The sequence below is a fragment of the Cyprinodon variegatus genome, unplaced genomic scaffold (genome assembly GCF_000732505.1).
Source record: "Cyprinodon variegatus isolate N-32 unplaced genomic scaffold, C_variegatus-1.0 Scaffold208, whole genome shotgun sequence".
Lineage (NCBI taxonomy): Eukaryota > Metazoa > Chordata > Actinopteri > Cyprinodontiformes > Cyprinodontidae > Cyprinodon > Cyprinodon variegatus.
The window spans coordinates 497,804-519,353 of record NW_015150661.1 but is presented as its reverse complement, the minus strand read 5'-3'; the positions used below and the strand labels follow the sequence as shown (position 1 = coordinate 519,353).

Genomic DNA, 21,550 nt, shown 5'->3' with positions numbered 1-21,550 from the left:
GGTGGGTCCTAAGGTAAGGATCCCAAATTGATATTGATGTTCCTGTTCATTAATAAGACTCAGCTGGGGGGGTTAAGGGCATCTTATCAGAATGTCCCCTGGGTAAGGGTTAGATCCGTCTAAACAACTCCAGAATATATGAAGGTTTACAAGAGAACTGATGCCTGAGATTTCATTCTGATCAAACATGGTTTTGATTGGTTTGTTTTGGCTAAGATAATATTCTTGGTGGGAAAATTCCGGGAGTTTTGAGTCCATTTTGATAGAAATCAAACATTCTGTTTTGTAAACCGAGATTGGACTATTTACATTTTTCTCTACACTAACAACAACCATAAACGTGGTTAGCTACATTGTTTCCTGGGTTTTATGGCTTCGAATGCTCACCTGGTCAGAGTCCTTTATCCTGGACATTGTGGAATAGTTGCACACCAGTTTCAACTTTCTTGTTCTTCCAACAAATATGCTTTATGCGCATTTCTTCCTTACACCTACAGGGCTACAGTGCGTTATTGTCTCACTTAATCTTAAAACATGAACATATCTGAGTATCTCTGAAATTGGAAAATGTTTATGAAAATATTTTAAATGCAATTAATTATCCACACCTACAGTAGTGTGATAATGTACAAACTGAGGCATAGTATCCTTCTAGCTATTGCATCTAACCCTTCTTTGGTGATTATATTTCACACACTAATAATGTAATTGCAAATTTATTTATTTTGTTCATCTCACACCTACAGTACATACAGCACAACAACAATTTTCACTTATCTTATATACTTTATGAGCAAACCAAACTACCAGTAAAACCTTTATAAATCTTACCAGACTATACAATGCAACACTATCATGGAAAAAACTTGTGCAATGTATAATGTGTAATTAATTTTATACCCTGTGCAATAACCTGTTTTTTTTATATTTGATACCCAGTGCAATAGTTATATAGATAAATATCCATATTAATAAATACCCTATTAAATAAGCCTGCATAATAATCCTGCATAATAATCCTGCATAAAAAAAAAAAAACATACAAAAAATAAAAAATAAAAAAATCAATCAATCAATTTATAGCCATTATGCAAACACAATAAAATGCTGCTTTTGTCTTCTGGTTGTGTTTTCTAGGATTTTTCACAAGCAGAAAACCTTAATTTAAAAAAGTAACTATTTTAAAAGGAGACAAGACATAAAACCATGCATGCAAAAATTCATACTTAACCAAACTCAGATGTTATGGTGGATGAAACCACCCAGACCTGAGAAATTACAGGCATGCACAGGGATATATAAGCAAACTCCACACAGGTGGTAAAACAAAACCAGAAACAGATGGCTGCAAAGATTGCAAACAACTGCATCATCCCTCTACACATAATTGGTGTGCTACAGTTCCAAACAATTTTTTTACAGGTTTAAAAACAAGTTTGCAGGTTCTGCCGTTGATGACTGAGAATGCAACAAATGAAATATTGTCACTGCTGATATAAAAGTTTATATAACTTTCCTTCGGGTATGAATTTATGTTTAGATAAATTCTGATGCTGTTTTTGATACTTTTCATACTTTGGCTATTTCTCAATGAAAGCAAAAACAGATGTAAGACTAGAAATGAAAAGCAACAGAGCTGATTTTCACAATAAAACAAACAACAAAGTAAGTAAAAGCATTTTTTAAGCAGTATGCAACAATATAATACATAAATCTACAAACTGTTAAACCAAATTGAGGTTCTCTTTTTAGTTTATATGGTCTCTGATTGGATAATAATTATATAGTATAAAATATCAATTCCAAATTAGTGATTGAACTGGCATCGTTCTACTGCAAAAACTCTAAATCAGCATTGTTGAAATATATTGATTTTGTAGATTATTATTCAGTTGTTTTAAACCCCAGTGAGCAAGGATGATACTAAATATACATTTACATGAGCTTGATTGTATTTACCAGTTTTTTTTTACATTTTTACTAAATTGCTATTTGTGATCTATTTGTGATTAAGACAGAGATTGCTACCATGCTGATAGGAAACATTGATGCAGGCTTTAAAGTGAAAGAAATCCTGGTCTTTTAGACCAAGATGATTATATGAGCTTCATTAAAAAAGTTTTGGTGTAATTTTATAGTGAGCAAATCATTGCACATGTCCGAGTTAGAAACCATCCATGTGGTCTTTAATAATTATCTAAAAAACATTAAATAAATGGTTTTAGACATTACAAAAATAAGCCCTAAACATATTACATTTTAATTATTTGAAGTTACACCTTAATTTTCCATTTTAATTGGAATATGGTCACAATCAGTAGACAAATTTCAAGTGACAAAAATACAAACAGGTAATTGGCGCTAAAACAATAAATGGGATTAATCGTGATTAATTGGTTATTGAAATAATTGTCAACCAATTTAGTAATTGATTAATTGTTAAATGAAACATAAAGACTTATTTAGCTGACAGAGCAACCTGATTAGAGCAGCAATTATATCCAAATTGTAAAAATAAAAAATTAAAAACATAAAAATCTTGCATTTAAGATGGAAAAAAAATGTTCTATCCAGAACTCCTCAAGTGGAAAAGTTTTAGTTACACCTTGTTACATTTCATAGAAAATCTTCTATAAGGAACCTTTGGCTGTCCGATTATTACATACTGTAAAAAATAATGGAGAGATTAATGGATTTTCAAAATAATCGTTAGTTGCAGCACTACAGGTAATGAATGTTACATTGAAAAAAGAACGCACTATGAATTCTTTTCAAAATATTTTTTGTAAGAGAATATTCTGGATCTAGTCCTTTATGTAAGGACAGAGATAACAGTATATTTTGGCTTAAGAAAGATAAAGAAAATCCAGATGATTTTCTAAGCCTCTACAGTCAAAGACACGTCCTTGACAAATAAGAGTACCAGGAAAGACCTTGAACATGTCTCTACTGTTCCCTGTTTGCCTTTTTTTAGCTGGCTGATAATATATTTCCAATGGTTTTAGAGAGGAAACCACCAAGCTTATGAGCATATGGACAGGAATGTTACTTAATCAGAAATATCTGCACCAACTGCTGCGGTGAGTCCAAAAAACAACCGGCACTCTGACCGCAGGCCACTACCATTCGCACTCTTCTCCACCATATGCTCTCCTACCTTATAGTCCGACTGGCAATGCAGTACTTCCACATCTTGTTCCATATGATGGTGACATCAGCTCGGACATCAGAAAAACACATGCACGGCAGGAGGGCAGGTTCCAGAAAAAAAAAAGGCTAAAGCTGCAGCTACTGCTCCGTAAAAGAAGAAAAAGTCTGTGCTAACTGCTTCCTCAACCACAAATTACACCCCACATGCTTCACTTTCCATAGACGAAGCCACAGTGAGATTCATTCTTTTAGAGCTGAAAGTTACTCTGTCTGTGCCTTTCCGAAGCCCTCCCTGACCCAGTTCATGCTGGGCTCTTGCAGCTTTTGCAATCTGCTTGATGACCAAGTAAGGTAAAGGACCGGTATGTAAAGCAGAAGAAGAAGAAAAAAAAATCATCCCTCTTCTTAACAAAAGCTCTCCACCCACATTGACCCACACACCAGTCCCCTTTCTCTCCTCTGCAGAAAGTCCTTCTTTAATATTTTTGTTTTGTTCTGTCCATTGCACTCAGCTGGTGCTTCCAGGATGCTTGGTTCCCAGTGGAGATTAGGAGACCCTGAATTCAAGAGCATTTTTTAAGGTAAAAACTTTAAAACAAAAGACAAAGAACAATAAACTGATTCTCCATGTGTATGGTTAATATCTGGGCCCGGGTCCAACAATCACTCCATTCCCTGCAGGAAGGCCATGCGGGTGGGAGGGTGAACCCCAGTTCAACAGCTGGGAGAGGCTGTTTTCAGTAACTTCTCCAACCAGGCTTGGACAGAAGTCTTACTAAATGCAAGACTAAAGCCAAAGCAATGTCATGAGTTACACCCAGTGACCAAAATATTCCAGTTACTTCAGAATTAGGAACATAATGAGCTGTTAAAGATTGTGTGGAAAAAACAAAAAATAATCCAAAAAACACAGTCATAGACTCAGAGATCAGCCGTGTGCAAAGTCCTGTTCAACTTATTTATAAATATGTATAAAAACAGCAGTGTGTAGAGCATATAAGCTGAATATAAGGTCAATGCATATGCAAATGATAGAGACAATCAGAAAATTTAGGTAAAAATGTTTTTTCCATGCATATATTTGTATATAATCTTTAACGATAAACTGCAAATAGGATTTCTTCCCTCATCTTTTAACAGTTAGATATCAATATTTGGAGGAATGTAGTTACTTTTCAAATCATTTAGCAATATTTACATCCCAAAAAATTGAAATCTTTTCTGAAAAGATTTTATCACCTTAATGTGCTGAGGACCACTGTATACTCCGCCTGCCCTTCAGTATCAGAAGTCTGTGTAAAGGTATAGCAGCTCTTTAGCATCACTGGGTAAGCTAAATAAAAAATAAAAAAAATACAGAGTTTTTTTTAAATAAAAGTTTGCAGTTCAATTTCAGACTAAAATTCTAAAATTATGGGGACCCTATGAAGAGAAGGATAGACAGGTAAGATTTTCTCTTTCTTTTTTTAACTCATCTGAAGTAAAGCTATAGCCTTTTGGGCAAGATACAATTATTTTCCCCATTTTTTCCTATTTGAGGAATAATAAAAACTTTTTTTTTTATGTAATATATCTGTTTATTTTAATATCTATACTCACGTCAATGGTTTCACATCTCTTAGACAATCCAGTGAGGAATTTAGAGGGACTGTAGAACTCTTTTTGACCAGGAATTAGACCTGGAAATGATCAGCATGACTGTAGAATAAGGATTTAGAGTAAATTGTAGTGGACTAAGAATGGACTCTTGTGGTAGTGAAGGGGTAGGTAATATAAGAATCTTCGTTTTATTATAAAGCTCTGTACCTACTGTATATAAGTAGGTTATTTATTGTAAGCTGGTTGGAAAGCAGCTTCTTTATCCCCATGCTGTAGTCAATATAAAGATAATATAGAAAGATGTGTTTAAAACAAAATACAGAGAATGTAACAAAAGTCATTTTTAAAGTTAATTTGAGCTAAAATACATAGTAAAGCGATTATTTAAAAATGGGAAAAACACAATGCCGCATCTACAAATGAGGGATTCCCTGCAGGCTGGAAGCTAAAGACAATGAATTATTAATAAATCCTGGACACACTGTGAACTGAATATATTTTCAGAAAGCTGAATTTAAATGTGTGTTTGAACTACAGTAGAGCAGATCAGCAAACAGACAGCAAACGTTGTTTGACATGTATAACAGCAGCTCGCAACGTTTCCGACATCAAACATCTGCATGATGGGGGAGGTTGCACAAGACAACATATGCAGCTAGATAAAATACATCTAGTAGAGAGAAATTGGAGATATAAATACAGTTTTAAATGTGTTTTTCAATGAAAGCAACACATCCACTCGTCTGAGATTGAAAATGTAGTATAAAATAGAAGCACCAGATATTAAAACTATGTTTTCCACACATACTTGAAGACAAAGTCTTTTTGCATAAGGACTAAAAAATGCTTCTCAGATTAAAAATCTGGAGTACATGTTCATAACGTGGAGCACAGCATTCAAATATGGTTCACATGGCAACAAACTCAGGTGTATAAAAATTAATGCTGAACCTGTGTGTCTTGTGATACTGCTAATGTTTAAAGAACGACATTTCACAAAAGATCTACAAACAAACCAGCTTTATGTGGTTTTTAAGTAAAATTTTAAAAAGACATAAAAATGTCAAATATGATAAAAGCTGCAACAATAACATTCTCCAGGGTTAAGATGAAAAAAAAAGGACCCGGTTATTCTTCAAGTGAGAAAAAAAAAAAATTCTTAGACTAAATATATGCTGTCTGTTTAATGCAGAGCTAGGGTTTTTTGTAAACACATGCAGATAAGTTATTTAGTCAAGAGTTGAGGAAAAAAAGCAGAAATCGGTTTCACTCACACACTGATAATAGCCTGATGAAGTAATGGCACTCTCGTAGAAGTGATGTAGTGTAGGAGGTAATTTAGCACATGCAGAAACAGTGACAAGCTAACAAAAAAGGTGACATAGCATAGGAGGCAATCATGAGAGCCAGATGTGACCATTTTTAAACATACCTCTTGTAAAAGTTGTTGTGTGGATGCAAGCACAGCACGTGCCAATAATCCAGGCAAAACGCTTTGAATTTCCACATCTTTAGGTCAGAGAATCAACAGGACAGCAGAGCATACAACCATATTAGAAGGCATCCCTGCAGCTGAATCACGGCAGACTGCTCATATTTTTTTTATTAGGAAGAAAATCCTGAGCATGGACGTCAGCTCCGTCCTCCTCTCCAGCTCCAGCTTTACCACTGCCACTGGATGACAGACGGAGAAATTTTAACCCACCCAAAACAACCACATCAGTCCTGCATGGGTTACAGTCCTAAGAGCCAAAAAAAAATAAAAAATAGATGCAAAAACCCAGATCAGAAGTCTTCCTGAACTGATTAGGGCTCAGTATTAATGTTTAGGATCCATCTCCCAGAATAAGCTGTATGTTGGCTCTATTTTAAAACCTATCCAGGTCAGTCAGTTTGTCCTCTGTGGACAGCTCGCCGCACGTCTCAGGGACCTCTGAGACGTAACGCTATGGCTGAAGCTCGGTGCCCCTTCAGCCACGAAGGCTAGTGGAGTGTGTAAAAACCAAAACTACAAAACTCTCTCATTACAGTTTGAATAAAACTAAATGGAAATCCCAAAACCGAGTCCTGATCCATCTCCTCTTCTGCAAAAGTGAACTTTACCACAGGGTTTTCTCTCCTCTCCTCAGCTTTAAATCATCCACACCTTGAAACCGTGGGTCCATTTCTCTTCTACTGTCTGTGCCCTTCTCTTGATTTTACACTTCTTGCTCTCCTTGCCTCCCTCTCCTTGATACAGCTATACAGCCATCCACACAGGACCTCCGAAATATGTGCCGACTCCCGTTGCTGGGCAACACTACCGTACTACTGAAGCTTCAAACGGAAGCTGAGAAGCCTATGATAGGCTGAACATTCAACAGGGAGGAGCTGCTGCAATGTTGTAAGACCACATGAGTTCCTGCAGACCATTTGGTTAAATAAATGAGCTTTTAATTCTTCTCTCTATGGACATTTCCCAGCAAATAACATGCCATCCAAGACTCTCAATGGAATTCAAGTCCAAGGCTTGCTCTTAGACCAGAATATTATCTATATGCACAATTTAACTTCATTTAGTAGCCACCATTTGAAATCTAAACCACTTTTGTCTTCATTAAAAGTGCAGCAGCTTCACTAACCTCTCTTCCAGCTATAGAGTTATTTTTTTGTTTGTTCCTTCTCTGCATTTAAACATGAGAAATGTGCCGTTCTTTCTCTGACTGGGATGCAGTGCCATGCTGCAGTGCCACTCTGACCCAGCAGCCATGGGAAACTCGTGTAAATGGAGGGCCTCTCATCAATATTCAGCCACTCTCGGTGGCCACAAACACACCGAGGTTTGCATGGATCTACACAGATGAGCAAGCACCAATACTCGAACCAGACAAAGACAGACTCTCATTAACGTGTGTGTTACTGGAACTGTTAGTTTCATCTGTTGGGTTTAAAGAGTCGATCGCCACATGAGTCTTTCCATTCATCCCCTGGTAAAACACTCTCCATACGGTTATAGAAGGTATTCAATGAAATCTGCTGCTATTAAGAAAGTGGGATTTCTTTTGTGAAAGAGAAGTCTTTCTCAGTAAGTGCCATCTAGTAGCTGTCAGAATCTGACTTTGCCTGGATTTAAGTGCAGCTATTAAGACCCCCGGAAATGAGCAAGAGTGATTTAAGTTCAACAATAGGAATCTATCATTATCATATAAAGTAAGTAGTTCTTGAGTTTTCCCAGCGGGTCTGCAGAGTTAGGAAATGAGTAACTTATCAGCACCCAGCTAACCACCATACCTTTATTAACTACAGGTTATAGAATAACAATTGTGTGTCAAACAATCATATATGTAAACAATCTTAGGTATAGCAATTATGGAAACCTATATAAATACCAGTTGTGATATCTTAAATCAAATCAGTGCCTAATCTTATCAACACACATTAACAGATTTGCCATGCTATAAAGGTAAAAATATGTTTTCATTTACAATTAAGGTTGTGCTTTTGCTTCTAGAAAAGCTTAAATGTATATCTAAGAATTTTATAGAGGACTTGGTTTGTGTTAGTCTGAGAATAAAGTTAGGAAAGGAGAGATATAACATATAACAAATGCACGAAATAACAATCCTGATTAGCGCCTAATAGGCTACTGCAGCCTAAAAGGCTACTAATAGGAGGCGCCTATGGATCACATTCTACTACAGTAGCAATATAGCGTCAGTTTTTGAAAATAAGACTTCAGTTAAAAACCTTGTGAGGATGGTATGTTAAGCAATATGCAAAAAAAAGTCATGTTTGTGCAGTGGAACTATGAGTGTAGATGTATAAGGTTCAAAAAAAGAAATAAATAAAACAGATCCTTGATTAAAATGCTGTCTGTGCAGAAAAGATGAGACACTGGTAACAAGTAAAAAAGATGAACCACACTGTATTGAAGAGTACAATATCCAGCTATATTTTTGCTAATATGCTAGAGACCACTTAGCAGCTTGAGCTGTCTGAATGCAGTACAATACAGTCAACAATTTAAAAAGTTTTTCAAGTCTTATTGTCAACATTCTTCTTTACTGTCCACACCTTTATACCCATTACAGTAATCTTTTATCTCCATCTTCTCTTGATGATCTGATGAGAAAAGAAAAATGGGCATCAATCTCGAACTGTTTTACTGAATATAACGATATGGATTGACATTTTGAAATTATTCTCCATTTTACTGATGGTCCATTTGTGAAAACAATAAAGACCATTATCAGAATATTATTAGATCATTAAAGGGACTGTAGGGTGGGCGATAGGAGTGGTACATAATTGTGCAACATTAAAAGAGAGGAACTGCTTTAAATGTCATTGTAAAAATTGTCCTAATATTTTTCTAAATTATGAAACCTTAACTTTAGAGGTGGGTGCATGTTATAGTCTATTAACCAGATTTCAAATTAGAAGTAGGACATTTTGTATTCAGATTTCATAACAAGAACGGATAATTTTACCTTTTTTCTTCCTATTAGGTGGAAGAGATTGCCAAACATTTAGAGCACAACATTTTGTTTTTTGTTTTTTATGTGGTTCAAAATGGACAAAAGCTGCAGATTAAAGAGACCTTTTTTTTTTTTTTTTTTAAATCCAGGATTGCAAGATCCACCTAGCCAAGTTTTGCCAGCTTCAGTCAACACAGCAGGATGTTTTCCAGATATTGGCTTTTTCAAATGGCTGGCATCAGAGAAACCTTTGCTAAAGGCAACCGTTATAAGTTTCCTTTAAAAATACAGACTATTTTCATGTGCACAGCTTTTAGATCTTTCATTATTAGACATGCACAATATTTTTTAAACATCTGAAAAGCATACATTATAAATTATTCAAGGTCTTAGATAAAACGTTTTGTTTTTTTTTAAATCAAAACGACTAATTATTCTGAGCTTTGCATGACAAGAGTATTCATCTAACTAAGAAAAAATATCCAGTATAGAACAACCTGATTTAAGTCCAAAATATCTAAATCTTTACTACTGATTATGAAGCTAACGTCAACTAAAAGATTCTTTACCAAGTAGTATCAGTTGGAAAAAGTCAAATTACACAGAGCTCAGGTGTTGCCAGATCCTAGAAGCTCTGTGAAGGAGCTGAGAAACTGCTTCTTCTCAGCATTATATATCTCAGATTCAACATTAACAAAAAAAAGCAAAACAGGGGTGAATCTCAGTCATACTTTTGAGTTTTAGTGCAGATTAACGAAGCACAGGAGCCACGCTGAGTTGCTGCTTTCCTTCTGGATAGGCAAGTTAAATATTTGCTAATGCATTAGTGGATAGTGAATCAAATTTGTAGCTATTACACTCAACATAATTTAATCTATTGGTGTTTAAGCCTGCCACTTCAGTAAAGTTGTTCGGTGTAAAAACATCATCAAAAGGAGCAGGAGTTTATTATTAACTGAAGCTCCATGTGCAGAGTTAAGTATTCAGTTTAAACTAAATATATACATACAATTTATAAATAAGCAGTTATCTTCTTGTCTCATATTTCAGTTGCAATTATTTTACAATCTATTTGTTAATGAGTATTCATAAAAACTCCAGTCTGCTGTTCTACGTTGCTCTGGAAGTGATGGCTCCTTTTTTTTTTTGAGGAAGAGATAACATGCACAATTTCTTCCTGATATTTCGCTGATGAATGGAGTAGGTTTGAGTAGTTGCCTTTAAATATCCCTACTGATGTGTTAATATGAACTCAGATACTGTAAGTTACACAATTAAAAGCTTAAAAAGCCACAAAATCATCATTTACAGACTAAGTGTTTATAGTCTTTAGTAATCTTTCATTATGCTAACCAAACAACTGTTTGAAAAAAAAAAATCTCGTTTTTAATCAGATTTAATGTCAGATTTCTTAAAGATTTTTTGTATCTGCCCTTAATTGCATCTTCAGAAACAAATATTAAGTATTTCAGTATTTCATATCACACATAAATACATTTTAGCATGGGAATATAATATGAGACACCCATGGTGGAGTTTCGTATAAAGATTTTCAAGCAGCTGCAGTAACTGAACATCATTGATAGTGAAGTCAGGGAAATGCAAACACAGCGCTTTCAGGATCTATAAATCCTGACTGGAACATTCCCTAATAGATGGCAAAAGAAATAAGAGATCAATCTACATTTGTCATCACAAAACAAACAAATGAGTGAGAAAATGAAGAAGAAATGTCCATCAAGGTACAAATAAAATATAAAAACTGCAAGTTGAAAAAATAAAATGGATCTATACATAAAACACTCTAGAAAGTATAGCTGATCTAATATGAGTTCTTAAGGCTAAAATTCAGAATAAGTCCTGTTAAGTAAATGTTTTGAATAGGAACATAATTTTTTAATACAAAATATATATTTTAAGCCTCCAATCCAGCAAAAATCAGAGCAAGGTCTGAATTGTTTACCTTTCTGCATCCAACAAAAGAAAAACACGAACTGAGCAAAGATGGATTTTATCAGACCTTGTTGAAGAAGTTTTGTACTACAGATAAAAAAACAAATTATCTTTATTCAATTTTATGGTAAAGGCCCCTCCATATTAACTCTGCTGTGAAAGGTAAGTATAAGAAATTATAAAATAAGGACTAACATTCAGAAATGAGGTTTGATTAAGGTTTAGAACGGGCAGCTAAGTTGCTGAACCTGTAACTGGAACAAAGTTATCAACATTTTCAGTAAAAACACATTTGAATAAAACAATGTCAGAATAAAAACTTAATTGGAAATATAAAGAGCTTCAGATGGTCTTCCTGAGTCAATATCCAAGTAAAAATATGCAGAAAATGTCCATGCTTCATTAATTTGTTTTCTGAAGTATAATACGCTCAATACATTGCACCGCAGTTGGATCAATACAAATCCTCCCCCTTGTAGACATCAAAAGGCTATCAAGGCTGTTCAACCATCAATCTGAACAAATGATCTCCTTTGAAAATCCCCATGACTTCTTCACAACATCTCCTGTGCCTTCCCACTCTTTACTGCTATGTAGCAGGCTGATATAAAGGTTGAGGAGAAAAGAGAGCACAATCCCCTCTGCACTGACAAAGCCACTGATTATCTGTCCTTTGGATTTCACAATGGCAAGACTCGAGCAGTCAATAAACACATCAATCAGAAATGGGCCCCACTGCATAGGAGCAGGGGGCCTGCAAAGAGTGCAAACATATCAGAACATAGAGAATTCCTCTCATTGCTTACAACACATTTAAATCGTAAAAAAAAAACATGTAAAATACTGTTTTCTTTCTGACTGGATAAATCCTTATCATGTCACTTTGTTTCAAATTAAAATATTTCCATTAAAATCACATGTAGAAAAAGCTTGCTTAGTTATACCAGTGATCATTAAAAAAAGCTTTACCTCATATTATGTGTGATGAATAGCATTAAAAATGGGTTAGAAAAGTTCACCCCCTGGTGGTAGACCGCAGCAGCTTACGTGTTTTAAAAGCTGAGGAGCTCACAGATAATGGGATCAGAGGAATGAAGAGAATGGTGGAACTGGAGATTAATCACAAATATGTTGGCACAAATTACTACAGCTTATTATTCACTTATAATTTAAACAGCTTCAGCAGAATCACAATGCGTTAGTTGTTCAAAAAATAATCTGTTTTCATCAAACAGAAAATATAATAACAGGAATTTACAAAAGTCAGCCTCACCAAGTGGCTATCCACTTTATGCTTCCGCTTGCCTAAGGAGCAATAATAGAGATTTGCTGATCCGGGTGTTCTTGTCCATTTCTAATTTCAAGATTTCATTGTGGATAAGTCAGTTCCAATCTATATATTTTTTTTACTAAGAAATAGAATGATAACAAGTACAACATTCAGCAGATTCTTCGATGGAGGTTGTAATTTGGAGGTGAACTTTTTCCGTTATCGTCTTTTATGCACTAAAGTATTTATCTTTACCTTTGGTTTGTAGTAATCAAAGACATACAAGTGCTTGCTGTTGGTTTGGTGTATTTATAGACAAGAAATGGATGAAGAATTTTATTTTCAAACATTAAAATGCATAGAAAAGAAAAAGAGCAGAAATATTTTGCTCTATCACATCTGACTTGCTGACTATGGACTAGAGATATCTTAGGCAAAACTGGCTCTGGCTGATTGATTGCTGCGTCAAGACCATCTGTGATGCATACACAATTTTATCTCTGCAGAAAGAGCCGCGGCTTTGATGTGAAGCTAAAAACTTTTTCCTGCAAGTTAACGGTGCTAACAACTGCAACATCATGCAGCTCACAAGTTGATCTAGCAGATCTTGCATTCCTGAAAAACACATGAAAGCATTTATGGGATAATAAATGCATACATTTATTCACACCATAGGAGGTATAAGAAGGAATTAGGTGTTAAGAGTTCTACTATCAAATTTACAAACTCAAGCATTTGCTGCTTAAAGTATAAAATCCTTGAGATTACATCAGACTGGACAACATATGGTTAGAAATAGTGTGTTTTAAGCAGCCACACAAGCTTTCAACTGAATTAGGTCTGAGTATTTTGCTGGCCCTCCATTACATCCATTACATTGATCCTGTTGGTCTAGAACCGAGATGCTGCTCACCAGCTGGTGCATTTAATGTCACTGTCTTGTTGAAAACAGCAGTTATAGAAGCCATTTTCTCATAAAACTGATCTGGTCTGATATGATGATATATGGTAACAGATATTCACTTTTTATTAAATGGACTCAGAATAAAATACTAAATATCAATATTTAATTCTATATTACTTTCCTGCTGAATAACTGAATAAACTTTCCAACAAATTGTTGAAAATAAATCAAACCTCTCCTAAATATGTGTAATCAAAGGGCTGGATCTAAAGACTGTCAGTTTTATATTCATGTCATTGTCCCAGCGTAGAGGTGCCATGTTTTATTTTTGAGTCTCTTTAAAGATGAGAAGTGAGACTTGCACAACAATATTGCTGCACAATCCAATCCAATCCACTTTATTTATATACAACAAAAAATGTTTACAATGTGTTGTATATAAGACCAGACTTAAAACACTCCACTGTGGAGGCTGTTCCAGCCAAAGTCTGGGGCCAACTACAGAAAAGGCTCTGTCCCCTCTGGTTTTAAGCCTTATGTTAGGCACTATTAGTTGAAGATGGCCCTCAGACCTCAGAGCACGTGCCGGAGAGTAAATCTGGAGGAGGTAGGTAATGCATTGAGGACCAATCCCATTCTACACAAACAATAAAATCTTAAACTCAATGCTAAAACAAACAGGGAGACCGTGCAGAGATGCAAGTATTGGTGTAATGTGTTGATGTTTTCTGGTCCGTGTTAAAAGACGAGCCACTGCATTTTGGACTAGATGGGAGAGAGACTAATGTCTGAATAAAGTGCATTGCAGTAGTCCAGATGGCTAGAAATAAAAGAGTTTAAAACATGCTCAAAAAATGCTAAAAGATAAAAATGGTTTTACCTTAGATAAAAGACGTGGATGATAAAACCACGGTTGTAAAACAACGTTTGTCCAGTTTAATATTGCTATCTATAGAGACACAAAGGTTACTTTGGAACTTACAAAATCCTTGAAATGTCCCACGTCAGAGATGGCACTGCCAAACACTATCACCTCTGTCCTGCTCACAATTCGTTTCAGAAAATCTTTTGAAAACCAACCCTTAATGTCACCCTGACAGTCGACAAAGAAGATATACTCCTTTCTGACATAGTCAGGAGAAGAGCCTTAAAGTTTTGTTTTATATCCCCTCTGTTTGTCAGAATGTAAGCATGCTAAATTATTACAACTCATATATTTTTCTAAATAATAACTAAAAAGATATTTATGATGCTAAACATTAAAATTCACATATAATTTAATCTCTTTCAATTTTCCAATTAAATGTAAAGATAAAAAAGCAAGTGCTGTATTACACCTTTTGAATGCAATTACTGAAATAAATCAAGTTTTTCAAAATATTCTAATTTACTGGCTTTTACCTGTACAGATAAAAGCCAGTAAATAAGAATATTTTAAAAAAAACTTGATTCAAAAGGTGTAACTTGTACATTATATTTATTCATTGCACACAGACTGATGCATTCAAATGTTTATTTCATTTAATTTTGATGATTTGAAGTAGCAACAAATGAAAATCCAAAATTCTGTGTGTCACAAAATTAGAATATTACTTAAGGCTTATACAAAAAAGGGATTTTTTTAGAAATGTTGGCCAACTGAAAAGGATGAAAATGAAAAATATGAGCATGTACAATACTCAATAGTTGGTTGGAGCTCCTTTTGCCTCAATTACTGCATTAATGCGGCGTGGCATGGAGTCGATCAGTCTGTGGCACTGCTCAGGTGTTATGAGGATTATGTGTAGGCTTCAGAACTGGACTGAGAGACCATTTAAAGCCCTTTGCAGGTGTTTTGAGTTAATCAGCTGATTAGTTTGTGGCACCAGGTGTCTTCAAAATTTAACCCTTATTCTAATTTTGTGACACACGGAATTTTGGATTTTCATTTGTTGCTACTTCAAATCATCAAAATTAAATGAAATAAACATTTGAATGCATCAGTCTGTGTGCAATGAATAAATATAATGTACAAGTTACACCTTTTGAATGCAATTACTGAAATAAATCAGGTTTTTCAAAATATTCTAATTTACTGGCTTTTACCTGTATGTTCATCAGAAGGTGTTGATCATTAAGTTAGTTTGTTTTTGGCATCCATGTTGTTTGGGGTTTTAATCAGTCCAGGTTTTCCACCGTGATTGTCACTGCACAGTAAAAAGGCTCCACAGCACTATTTGCGGAGGAGAGGTAGCCCATTTTCCTTCATTGTTTTAGGTAAAGTGTTTTTTTTTTCTAAATGACACTAGGAACTGAAAGAAATATTATATCGGGCAACTGAAACTCATGATATATCACCGAACAACCACTCTCAAGTTTTTTTTTTTTTAAGAAAAACCAGCATGCATACTATTTTCTGCCTGCTTTCTGAATTAATTATGTTTTTTTTCAAAACACGTCAAATTATGCAACAGTAACCTGTATGTTATGAATTTTGGAACTGCCAGTTTATATTAGACTACTCAATCAGCTAGAAAATTATTTAGTTGTTAAGACTTAATTTGTAGGAGAAAAAAAAGTGACGTGGTTGTGATGTTGGATCGCTCATTATTTGAACAGATTTGCATATGTCTGACAGAGCAGGATATAGGAACAGGATTATGACTGAGTCAGCTTTAACACTTCAATATGATTTACCATTCAAATCCTAACAGGCTTATCATGTCTCATTGGTATAAGGGTATAAAACAGCTCAAATTTAGCAGTCATGAAAGCAAACCTATGTGTCTGCAGAATATATAATTCTGACTGATCTAGAATATACTTATTACACACTACTGGACCTTGTTAACTTAAAACTCGGGGTAAATCTGAGGAAATGTTATTGCCTTAATCTGGCTCACTGTATGCAACATTGCTGTGCACAAACATATTATTATATGCATCCACAGGAACAAAATGTTCTGGAAATGCAGCCTTTTTTTTGCTGCACCCTACTCTTTTCAGCGCTGTCGCTTTTGACGTTGCTGTTGGCAAAGGTAGGGGCTTATTATGAGCCATTTCAAACTACGGACGCATCAGTAAGCACCTCTCCCCCGAGGAAAGCTTAACTCAGTGAGATGCTCCGCAGCCATAGCTGGTTTTGTCCATCCTTTCACATGGCTGATGCAGCTCCAGCTGCAGACTCAGCCCCTGGAAGCTAAGAGCCAGATGACAGATGTCCTGCAGCTGAAGTTCTCATTTAGAAAGGACAGCTTTTCAAGTTGCACTGAGGGTGATTGAAATTTATGCAAAACACTTTGTGACTGATGTGCCATCCCTTTCCATCCCTCCCTGATCAAATGAACGGATTCCTATAGATTATATTATGCTCTCATCCAATCCGTTTTGTTCAGAGGCTTATTGATAGAGCCAGAAAGGGAAGGCGTTGTGAAGGTCCTACAAAGTCATAAAATCAAGAATGGATTGACCTTTGGGTCCTTGGGATAAAGGCTCACCTCTAACAGACTATGTCAACTTTGCTACATTGCAGTAAATACTTTTTTTGCAATAAAAAGGAAATGTTGATAAAACGCTGAACTCCTGTCTGATCTAAGAACTGCCTCACATCCTGCTTTGTAGCATTATGCTCAGTTTCCTCTGATTCTATGTGAGCTGTCAGCATCCTCAATGCCAAACTATTTATTTCTCTGAACAGCCTTGGACGGTGTTGGTGTCTTATGCAATGGGACCATGCATCCTATAGTTGCTGTCTGCAGTGGAGGCATATTCAGAGCAGTGCTGCCAGTCGTGTACTCCCTCAGTCAGCAAACCAAGCACACTCTGTTGTCAAAAGGCTCAGGCTTATAGCAAAGGAATGTGCCGTCACTGCCTTACAGCTTCTGTGACGCACTTTGTTTTTTATCATCACTGGCGTCACTTAAACAGGAGCTCTGCATCAACTAAGACTCTGCCAGGGATGGGAGAAAAAGGGCATTCCTCCTGGAAACGTTTCATGGCACAGCTGCCCTCTGAGGATGCATGACATTATATTATATGAAGGGTAAAAGCTCATCGCTGTTCATCTATGAATGATGAAATACAGCCTCTGCAAGGAGCAGATTATAGAATGCTAGATAGAAATGCACTGTGATCACAACACTATTTAGAGAAATCTGTTTTTATTCAGCGAAGTTTACAGGACAGCTGGTGATTGTAGTTTGAAAGGATCGCTGGGATAAAAGTCAATAAATAAAATCTATCAATTGGTCATAATTAGAAGTAAGAGAGAAAAGACATTCAGTAGATAACAGAAAGGCTGAATTAGGAACAATATTTCATATTTTTAAGGATTAGGAATCTGTCATCTTTTCTTCTCCACTCCAGCCCCCTGCTTGCTTTAGATGTTTCCCTGGACCTGCTCAACAGATCTAAATAAATTGTTTTTTGAAGGATTTGATGACATAGCGAGGAAGTAATGCTATAAAATGAATCAGGTGTGCTGGAGCAGAGACACATCTTAAATTTAAAAGACCCTGGACCCTAAGGGCCATGGATGAGAATCACTGAGTAAAGGGACAGATTGGATCAAATTAGGTTTGAATATCTTTTGAAATTTTAAAGTTAAGCCCTACATTCTCCTGAAAAAATGAGAAAAGGCTGTTTTAGCCATGCTTGCTGTACCAACCACACTAACCACCAAGATTCCAAAATGCCGTTAAAAATGTCAACACTGTAAAAATTAAGTTGGTTTTAAAATGATTAACAACAACCATGTCATACCCTAATGTTTATGTCGCTTTTGCCCCCAGTGTGCATAATTAAAGCCCGCTCATAACAGGCAGGCTAGAGGAAGATACTTTTAAATATGCCTTGGTAAATTCGCAGTCATCCGTGTCATGGTAACCACAAAACAAGTCTTCAAAAACTGAGCAAAAGTGTGATTGCCTTCTAATTTAAGCCTGTTTTTATAGATACATATAAATAACTCCTGTTTTTTTAAAAAATATAAATTTATAAAAATATATTAGAAATCATACTCAAAATTCGAAATGGTGAATCAAATTAATTATTCATTATATTGTAAAAACTGAGCTGTATCTTTATCTGCTAAAGTAGTGATGACTTATGTTTAAATACTCAAGAAACATCTCTGCCTCTAGGTTTGCAATTTAGCAGGATCATCTTTTGGAGACCAGAGAGATACAGAACTGCAGATATGTAACTTAAGAGTGTAATTTTTAACAGCTTATCCACGCATTTTACTTCAGTTACTGGCAGGACACAGTCTGTCTTGGTACCCATCTGTCACAAATCTCTGTTGTCCTCCACCTAACGATGTTACACCAACCAGTCGATTTGCATGAGCCCGAGATTTTTGCCTTTCTCCAAATGTGCAGGAACAGATGTCGCACAGCATATTGTGAAAAAACAAAACAAAAGACCAGCATATCTGCTTTGAGCATGCAGTAAAATCTCCCACTGTCAAATGAAACAGAATTTTAATAATATGGGCACTCAGTGAGGCACAGAAAAACGATCCAAGGCAGTGATTTAAGACACTAAAAGAGCAGCAGCTGCAGTTTTCCCATGAAGGTGGAGGCTTGTGAAGGTCTGACATTCATTAAGATGACAGACCCTCACATATCATGGCATGACAGCATAATTCAGCACTACCCATCAGCTCCTTCATACATTTAAAAAACATATGCAGTCATGTTTACAGGGTTCTATAAGAGACAAATGCTTGTTATAACAACATACTTAAATGAAGCTCTGTGGTGAAATAAGAGTGAAAATCCTTATTCAGATTATTTTACTGTGTGTAAGGTAACCAAAGAAGGTATGAAGAATTGTTACACAACAGCCCACCAGTAATAAAAAACATCTTGGCAATAAAAACACATCTAAAGCATTTTGTCAACCTTCCATACTGGATGGGTTCCTAGACTGTTTACTTCGGGAGGATTGCAAGCTTAGCACACACTCCATGTGTGTAGGATCCCAAAATAAAATGAAAGACCCCAGCCGCATTTTGCAAGCACACATGCAGATCTACGAGCTGTAGCACACATTTACACACACGGACACACACATACACAGGACTGAGCCAATCACACGCAAGACCACCATAGCTCCCTAAAAAAATACAGCAAAGGCTGAAAGGGACACGAGTGCCCAGTACGAGCTGTCACAGCATCATGCACAAATGAGTCATTCCCCCCTGCTCCCCAAGGCTCTAAAAGCATCCCTCACATGACTCCGCTGAGATCACAGCTACGATGGCAGCTTCACAAACACAAAACAACCCTGAGGTGCTATCAGGTTACATGAACACACATGGCATTCATGCATCATGCTGTTATTGGAGAATGCCATTCACACAAAAGCCTGCTGCACCACGCCACCCCTCCCCAGAAAACAGACAATGTTTACAAAGAACACAGGAAGGGATGAGGAGAGGACATCGCAAGGTCTGAGAGCCGTAGGTGACTCAGCATGGGCTGTGGAGTGTTTTCCTCTGCCTCCCACTTCACTGCTCTGCCTTTGAATGGGAGCCGCACTTGTGCTGCCCAGGCAGGCAAGCCCGCCTGTCTGCCTGTCCGGCCATGCTTACAACAATCAGAATTTACTCACATGTCATAGAGCCGGTAGCCCATGGCAGAGCCTGGTCTGCTCGGGTGGGACCCAGGGTCTCGTGTTCTTCGGGGGTCTGTGCTGCTCACCACAGCGCGCCATACGCTTGGCTTGTCCATCCTGGCTTCTGGTGAATGGGACGCAATGGTGTGCGCACACTGGCTCACTCGGGCTCACTCTCCTTCCCAGTCACAAACATGGGCTGCCACAGAGCAGTGCGTGCGTGATGTAACGAGGAGCATCCAAGAGGATGGCAGCCTGTGGGGAGGTGTGGAGGGGAGGAGGACCAGTAAGAAAGGAGGAGGTGTAGGGTGTGGATGTGGAGCCCAGAGGCTACAGGAGGCGTCTAGTGTGCAGCCTCTGCTCTAAATCATAAAGAATGATTGATAATTCTTCACATGTAGGAGTGGCGGCAGTGACTGCCTCACATAAATAATTAAAAATACAATAGAACCTGCAGGGGGTCTGCTGGGAGGTTTACTGGGATTATTCTACATCTCAAAGATACAGGGAAGCAGCTGCGGAGATGTCTCTCCACCCTCTCATCTATTCTCAATAGTACGGTCCTCAGATGGGGCCATTTGATTGGCCGCATGGTCTCCATAGAAACAAGAGGATGTGTCAGAGGTAGGGCTCATTATCATGCCTCATATTCCCCCTCCCTCCAATTTTTTCGTTTCTCTTCCCTCTCTTGCTATTTCTTTTCTCTCTTCACACTCAGCTCTCCGCCACCCCACAGCATCCCGCTCTTCAGTGGAATCACTGCCTTTTTTTTGCAGCGTACTTAAAAACACATTTTCATTATGACCCACAAAGCTATTAATACTTACTGCGTTTACTTATTTTATTTGCTTGATTTGAAAAAAAAATGTGTACATAAGGTAGATGCACTGAGGAATCAGATAGGGACCAGTGTGACAACAATATTCAAATGGAGTGGGGGTTGTTGATGAGAAAAGTCTAAATTTAGAAATATCAAATCCCAAAGAACAAAGTGAACTATTTTCAGTACCTTTTATGAGTTGAAAATGAAGTCAGGAGAAGCACAAAAAGCTTTTGCAAACTAAATTTAGCAGATAAAGTAAGAAATGTTGTTTGATCGATTTTCTCTTTAAACTCAATCTCTCGGGTAATAAACCTCATACTGTCAGAAAGTCGGTTTGTTTTCCTTTAAATGGAGCCAAATCGGTAAAGAAATGTACATGTATGTTGTAGAGCAGAGCGGTGTATGTACATTGGAGCCATGACTAACTTCACAAATCTTCTCTACTTAAAAACCTTTCCTGCTACTGACAGCTTCTCAGTGATATTTTCTGGACTGAATGATTCAGGGTTTAATGGAATAAAACCATTTTCTTCATTTAAAAAACAGGGTGTCTTAATAGTACATGGGGGAGGACAGTACTCAACAGCAACAGTCTGGTACTTTATCAGTAAGCAAAATCTATTTTACTTAAATATTAATTAAGACGCAAATGAATTAGAAAATCCAACTCGGTTAAATTCACTCAGAAAGTGGAAAAATATTCTTAATCCTAATAATTAGGTTGTATACAAGTTACCTTGAAGAGGTGTGTGAGCAAATTCTTAAGAGGTTCTACAAAGATCAAGCAAGAGTAGAAG

General features: G+C 36.6%; 1 protein-coding gene across 7 annotated transcripts in view; it reads right to left on the bottom strand.

Moving 5' to 3' along the window:
- iqsec1 (IQ motif and Sec7 domain 1) overlaps window positions 1–21,550 on the bottom strand; it is a 141,021-nt gene that overhangs the window by 49,520 nt on the left and 69,951 nt on the right. Inside the window, exon 1 of one of the 7 annotated variants that reach the window (XM_015380145.1) lies at window positions 19,928–20,242. The exons of 4 other annotated variants lie outside the window; for them this stretch is intronic. In XM_015380145.1, coding sequence (XP_015235631.1) covers window positions 19,928–20,046 — 119 coding nt within the window. In that variant the 5' untranslated portion in view covers window positions 20,047–20,242. Of the gene's footprint in view, window positions 1–3,157; window positions 3,467–6,181; window positions 6,433–19,927; window positions 20,243–21,550 lie in introns of those variants that run through there. 2 more of the 7 variants (XM_015380148.1, XM_015380147.1) reach the window with 2 other exon arrangements.